Source organism: Priapulus caudatus, unplaced genomic scaffold, assembly GCF_000485595.1.
Source record: "Priapulus caudatus unplaced genomic scaffold, Priapulus_caudatus-5.0.1 Scaffold350, whole genome shotgun sequence".
Lineage (NCBI taxonomy): Eukaryota > Metazoa > Priapulida > Priapulimorpha > Priapulimorphida > Priapulidae > Priapulus > Priapulus caudatus.
Genome location: NW_014577411.1, coordinates 98,597 through 106,005, shown reverse-complemented (window position 1 = coordinate 106,005; position 7,409 = coordinate 98,597). Strand labels below are relative to the sequence as shown.

The following is a 7,409-nucleotide window of genomic DNA, read 5'->3' as shown; positions in this document are numbered from 1 at the left end:
CGTGACTTCCTCCATCTTCCTCTCCGTAACCTTTCTCTCGTGTTGTGCTGCACTCAGTTTGGACGTGACCTCCTCCATCTTCCTCTCCGTAACCTTTCTCTCGTGTTGTGCTGCACTCAGCTGGGACGTGACCTCCTCCATCTTCCTCTCCGTAACCTTTCTCTCGTGTTTGTTGCTCGCCGCAAACTCAGCTGGGACGTGACCTCCTCCCATGCTTCCTCTCCGTACCTTTCTCTCTGTGTTGGTGATGTGCCTCAGTTGGGACCGTGACGCTCCTCACCATCTCCTCTCCGTAACCTTTCTCTCCTGTTGGGTTGCGCTCAGCTGCATCTTCAGTGATTCGATCTTCACTTTCAACCGTGCATTTTCCTCCGAAGCCTGCTTGCCATCCAAGCTTGCCATATCGTGCCTGCAAAGAGTGAGTCAGGTTCACTTTGTAAAACAAGTGCCGCGGAGCGACAGCGCTCATCTCACGTCTACTGCGGTGACTCTGTGGTGAGTGGGGGATTCTAGGTAAACCCTGTTTGTCCGCAAATGTGTTCAACGATACGTGGCGAAACAGTGAAGGCACAGGGATGGTAATCAGGAACCTTCACCCCCCCCCCCCCGCCCCCCCCTCAAGGAATGTTCGTTGGACATCGTTATGAAGTTGCCACGAGATGGCGCGTACGTTTAAGTGTCTCTAAGATTAAAGATGGAGAGCTCCCATGCGTACTAGTAGCAACAAAACTATTTGGCAAGACAGAATAGTAAGCACTCATCCATTTACCGTACCAAAGCCTACAGGCTAAATAGAGAGCTGCCACCTGTAACTAATTATACGCAAGGCAAAAGCTACACAGTAACTATCACCAACTACATGCACCTGGCAGTGCCACTGGGCAGTCGCATAAGTTACATGTAACACAATGACAGTAAACAGAATCCATACGAAATTATATGATTTAAGGAGCCAATAAACCCTCTTCAACGCAAATTTAGCTTTTTGAAACATTTCATTGTGACATCTGTAGGCTCCATAACATCCAGGCTATGTATAGATTCTACCTACTAAGCAACACCCGGCAGTCAAATTCTTTCTAACAGTAAACAATCCATGTTTAAACGAGGCCATGCCTCCTTGAGGGTGCAAAAGTTATTCTGACACTTACTCATTCGCATGTCAGCAGAAACAGTACATTTCATGGTCTTTCAATAAAAGCCATAAAAATCTAGGTAACCGCTCCGAAACAAAAAGTTTTACATCGCTCCGTCAGAACCATCGTCTACCAGAAATGCCTAAAATCTGCCCCTGTGCATAATGACGCTTTGTACCTGTGACACTCCAATCGGCACATAGAAATGGCTTTTCTTACGCATGATGCTATACCACCCGACATCAACGAAGCCTGAGGTCAGCCGTTTAGCATTGTGCCGGGCCATCTGCATTTCCTCCCTATACCTTATAGTTAAGGAAGGAATTCTTGACCTTTGACCTCCAGCCTTCGACATCCCAACTGTTTCGGATTACCGCCCGCACACCACGTCCCAAATATCGTGAACTCGCATCCACCGTCTGAGCGGCCCGATTAAGATTTGTGCCAACTACAGTCTCGCACCCCCCCCGGACGGACGCACGGACGCATTCCACGGACGGCGACGGCGGACGATCATGCGATTCCTACAAGATCGAGCTAAATAAATATCAAATGTTGTTCAACCAATTTTTGAAGATTAGCAACGCTGCACACATATTCCATAGCCCTTTATAGCTGGGGTTGAGCCGCTTCAGGTCCAGACCTTATTAACCCAGTAATAACAGGTCGAAACATACTTCACGACCACCGACGCTACAAGTTTCTACCGCTCTAGGGAGGTGGTCTCAGGTCCCGCTTCAGACACGAGGCCAAACGTCAGTATAAAACGACTTACTCCGAGGCCTACAGTTATCCCCCCCCCCCCCCCCCCCGCTTCAAGAAGCGGGCTAAGAGTCGTGCAGCAGTTATAAAAGAGGTATAAGAGTCATCAAGAGCAGTGAAGAATCCGAAAATCAATATTGCCCATTGCACAGACAACGGTGCATGGGCCGCTACTTGATTTTCACAAATGGTACGTGATAAAATACCATGGTGTAACCTGACTAAGTGGCTGCTGTGGCCGTCACATCCTCCATCAGCTGAGATTTTAGCTCGATAGTTTCCTGTACTACTCACCCGCCCACCACTGCGCTACACCACTTCGCCGTTAGATTGTGGAACCCAGCGAGTGTGGTAGTACAGTGACTACCTGGAATACCAGGAAAGGCCCATGCCGTTTAAATTCTGCGTCCTATGGACATATGTTAAACGCTCCCCGAATATGAGACGAAGCCAGCTCACGTGTACAACGTTAAAGTTATGTAAGGAGTAAGCAGAATGCAGAGGCTGTGCGGCGGGCGACATGCATACTTGCCTGTCCTCCAAGTCCTTACTCTCCCCCATAGCGCCAGCCCGGCCGCTCACTTTACTCTCGATCGCCGGATCCGCCGGCTTGTTCGCTACCTGTCCGTTCGATGTGCCTCAGCCCTGACAACACGACCAGAAATTGCATTCGGTGATCACGTGAGCTGTATTAATGGGTCAGGAATGCGGAACAGGAATCCAACGTACTAAACTACGACTCGAGCCGTCCCTGGCAAGACACCCTCAATCGCTCACTGCTCACTGGAGTGCAGTAATCTGACAGCAACATAACCGTTGATCTCCAGTGACAGCGCGATAGTTTAAAAATAGAGACTAGCCGACGTATTCCTCCGACTCGACAGACGTGGCAGCGACGCGCAAGACGCGTTTACACCTGTCGCGCATCGCCCAGATGCACGGCCGTCAACGGAACTCATTTGCCTTAAAAGGGTGCGAGGTCAAGGGCCAGTACAGTTTGTGTTGCTGACAGTTGACGGCGCCGATTTTGCACTACCCACTATAACTAGCGCAATCGTAACTAATATCAACATTTGTGTCTGAAAGACATCTGCCCACTCCCCTCACACCCAAGTCACGACCTGCCTACATGCATCTATGCGACGATAAGGCAGCACTAGTAGTCTTCCACTCCAGCACCACGGAGCAAAATGCGCGCGTAAATGTGTTTACTTGATTCAACTCAGGCGACGTGTAAAGCCCATTGACATTAAACTCGGTTAAACAGCCATAAAGGTGACAGTGAAAACCGGGCAACCTGTTAATAAGCGCGGCACCGGCATCGGGCGTATCCGCCCGCCCCCCGCCCCCGCCGCGCTCGCTAATCGCTTCCTTGCAACTCTGTCACGCGTTGCTGGAACCATCTGGCCGATTCCATGAATAATAGAGAGCGACAGGTATTAGATACAGACGAGAAGCGCGACACTCTAGGGGGCGGTGCGGCCTGGCGGATCGGCGGCGCGCACGGCGATGCGGCGTAATGCGGCTCCTCGCCTGCTCGGCCCTCTCTGCGCAGCAGAAGCCGTTTGCTTTGTTCGCGTGATGCGCGCGGCATTATGCGCTCTCGTCACTGTCCGCGTCACTCAGCCAGAGACGTTCGCGGCTTGCGTATGCGGTGTTGGTGGCCGTCCGCCTAAATTGTCACGCCGAGTGCGCGGCGCGGCGGTTTAACGACGACCGAGTGCCAGTCGTTAATCCGGCGGGCGTCCGGGTTATGAGCGACGGGACTGGGAGGCGACAATTGGCAGGGAAGCGGCGGCCCGCGGCCGTTAAAATTCTAATAAAAGTGCATCTTAGTGATGACCCGCGTCGCGCTGAAAAGTAGTGTGTGAGTAATTTTCGTTCATTAGCACTTTAATTATATGCCGGTAACGGAAGCATATGTGGCCTAGTGATTCGTCACCTCAGATGTTAACGAGCTTATGTATATCAAGATTACACAGATTTTTCTATGTGATTAGAAATCAAAATTAATGAATGAATAATACATCTCATGTTAAATATATATATAAATGATAGTGTGCTTGGTGTTTATTATAATTAAGTCTAGCTGTTATAATATTAAGTAGTTAGATCACAAGAATGTTACCCATTTGTTTAGACAAAATTGTGCATGGCTTTATAAAATCAAATACTATTGAATGTAAAAACATATAATACTTAATACCTATTCGCTTGCATAAACGTATACTTACAATCTTATAATTAGGGGTAACCCCGGCGCAAAGTGGACCCGAAAAAATTTGGTGTGGCCAAACCTGTGAAAGAGCGAGACCAAAGTGAAATGATCTTGGCTCTAATCCTTTGGCTCTAGGACAAGAACTTAAGAGGCGGTACCAGAACAAAGTAATTTAAATAAAACGACTTATTGACAATATACAAAATTATAAAATTTAATAAATATTTCATTTTGCTCCCGCAGACTCCCGGGGCAAAGGAAACCTGTTATGGGGCAAGGTGGAATGTCATTTTTAACTCCATGGTATATGTGTCAAAAATGTTGACGCCTCTTTCAGCTGTCTAACTTCGAACATCAAATCTCATAGTTTTGCGTACGCATTTTGGCCTAAAATATGAAAGACAAAATGCATTATACGGACGCTTATACAAATAATTACAGTCTAGGGAAGACACAGTATATGGCCGAATGTTCCCCGAGTTAGGGTGTTTAAAATGCCATGCAAAGAGCAGACATAGGCCGCTGACCTGCTGAACTGAGAGGTAGGTAATTCAGCTAGTCATAATAAAATAATCCTCGACTAATAATTCGATATACATTTAAGGCCTATCAAATATGGCTCGGGGCAAAGTCGGAAACCCCTGTCCACTTTGGGTGCCCCATCCCACCTTTGCCCCGAACACACATGATAGTCTTTCCTAGACCATGTGGCGTTACGTGCTGTTGCAGTACAACTACGACAAAAATGGTCACCATGCAGGTATGGCACACGATAGGCCTTAGATTCAACAAAATATGCCTACATAAGAATTCCACAAGATCACAGTGATTAGCAGATCGATTCATTTCTAAAAACATATTGATTTCAAACACATAAAACACAGAGCTCGCTTTTGTCCAAAAAAAGATGTACATACCGTGATGTCCTGGCAAATGGCGTCCATCAAAAAACCGACTGCATCATCAACTGAGCTTCTAATGAAGAACAGTCACAGATAGATGGGGCATGCAACATAGATCTGGCTGAGACAATTCCACTTTGCGCTGATCCGTGTTTCCGCTTCTACCCGCGGTTCCGCCTATATGTATGCAGAGCAGGAGGGTGATGGGATACCTGCTTTCCAGTAAGTTATAGGTAGTGGTAACAATGGATTCCCAGACAGCACAGGAAGCATAAGTGTCTGTCACCACTTGTCTTAAGGTCTTCGGACTTGACCGGCGCCCTGCGATTCCTTCTCCGCCTTCACTCGCTGCGACCCACACTGCGCTCAAACCGGCCTTGACCTCCAGCCGTACCGACGACTGCACAAACGACAGAATCACTATAGACAGAAGAGTAGAGAGATTAGTGTGGTGTGTTGTGTGTGTGGTGTGGTGTGTGTGTGTGTGGTGTGGTGTGTCGTGCGCCGCGCGTGCGTGCGTGCGCTGTCGATTGAGTGCGTTGTGTTGTGTGTTTGAGTGTATGTGTGTGTGTCGCTGTGTGTGTTGTGTGTGTGTGTGTTGTGTGGTGTGTGCCTAGTTGTGCCTGTGTGGTGTGCGTGTGGTGCGTCGCGTCGTGCGTGCCGTGCGTGGCAATCTTGGTGTGCCTGTGCGCCCTGTGTGTGTCGTGTGGGCGTGCAGTGTGTGTGTATCGCGCTTGGCGCATTAATAACTACATACGCTAACAGCTGAGAGTTTTTACTGCAGGCCCACAGGCTCCCCATGTCCTGACCACCGCTGCATACTACTGTCTACCACCTCCGTCCTGATAACAATACCGGCTTTACGCACACGCTCATCCGATCACACTCATCGCATCGTGCGAATGTGCGCGCAAACAAAGCACCGTGCCGGTCGATGGTGTAGATGGGGAGACACAGGAGGGCGCCACCGTGCCGGGCAGTAGTGTGGCGCGCACGAGCAGCGATGAGGAGAGAGACGACGACGGCGCAGGTGGTGGCGCCACCGCAGGTGGCCGCGACGAGGCCGTGCGAGAAACGCGGAGCCGCGGCGGTCATCGGCGACAGCGGGGCGGCGGTCAGCGGGCGTCCGATCTGGACCTGCTGCTGCAGGACCGGCAGTACGGCCCCATCTCCGGGCAGCTGATGTCAGCGATGAAGGAGGGATGCCGCAAGGCCTTCCAGATGCAGCCGCAGAGGCTGATGATCGCCATGTACTCGTCCGTCATCCAGGCAACGGCAGAGGTGCTCGGTGAGTGGTGGGCGGCTTGCGTGGATAAGTGGCAGTGCGGCGTGTTTAACTAGCTGGGTTGGGTTAGGGTTAGGGTTGGGGTTTGATCGGGTTAGGTTTGATTAGGTTGATCATCGTTTGCGAAGCCTGATGTTGTGCGTGATTGCAGGGTGCACTAGTAAGGCTATAGCATAATGCAGGGTTTCTTCTGAGGGAAAATTTGACAAAGGATGTAATGGCCAGTTTGGGGAAAATGCGCATGATGGATTCAAGGGAAATAACAGAAAAGTTTAGACCCCGCATGACATGACTCAATATACGCACATAGCAATCTAAATATGCCAGAAACACGTGGTGATCTTTGTATTTTTAGCTCATCTGACATAGTCAGATGCAGCTTGTAGAATCGCATAAGCGTGCGTCCGTCCGTCCGGCTGTGCGTCCGTGCGTCAACAGTTGGGCACAAATCTTAACCGCTTGACGTACGGTCACGATATTCGGGAGTCGGGACGTCGGAGGATATCGTCAAAACGAGTTAGGATGTCGAAGCTGGGGGCTCAAAGGTCAAAGGTCAAGAGGTGTAAAAGAAGGGGGAACATTCCCTCCTTAACTTAAGGTATAGGGAGGAAATGCAGCAGGGAAAAAATTGGGGAAAAATTTTCAGTGGCTACCTTTCAAGCTCGCGTGCATGAAAATAGCACTCTAAAATTTGGTTTGTATTGAACTCTATGCAAATTTACAGGGGTTCTTTTTGCCAATTCCGGGGCTCTTTTAGGCATTTCGGGGGCTAAATCGCCCCGAGCCCCCGTGTATTTTTTTCACTGAAATGGAGAATTGCGGCACAAATCTAAACGGCTCGACCTAGGCTCGTGATAGTCGGTGTATAGCATCATGGTAGGAAAAGCAATTACTGTGCCGAAATTGGAGGTCACAGGTCAAAGGTCAATGGGCAGATTTTTGACATTTTCTGAGGACATGGTCTGACGGAGCAATTGAAAAACTTTTTTGTTTCAGTGGTGACCTACCATTTTTATAGCTTTATTGAAAGGACCATGAAATGTACTTTCCACTGACGTGCGAAGAGTAAGTGTCTGATAACCTTAATTTGACCCTCAAGAGGAGGA

The 7,409-nt window shown here is 49.3% G+C and overlaps 1 protein-coding gene across 4 annotated transcripts in view; it reads right to left on the bottom strand.

Moving 5' to 3' along the window:
- The window catches only part of LOC106809392 (flagellar attachment zone protein 1-like), a 36,006-nt gene that overhangs the window by 9,213 nt on the left and 19,384 nt on the right, over positions 1–7,409 (bottom strand). For 3 of the 4 annotated variants that reach the window (XM_014812457.1, XM_014812458.1, XM_014812459.1), the window contains exons 17-18: positions 298–409; positions 31–156 (exon numbers count right to left, since the gene is read on the bottom strand). In XM_014812457.1, coding sequence (XP_014667943.1) covers positions 31–156; positions 298–409 — 238 coding nt within the window. The remainder of the gene's footprint in view (positions 1–30; positions 157–297; positions 410–7,409) is intronic. The other variant, XM_014812460.1, reaches the window with a different exon arrangement.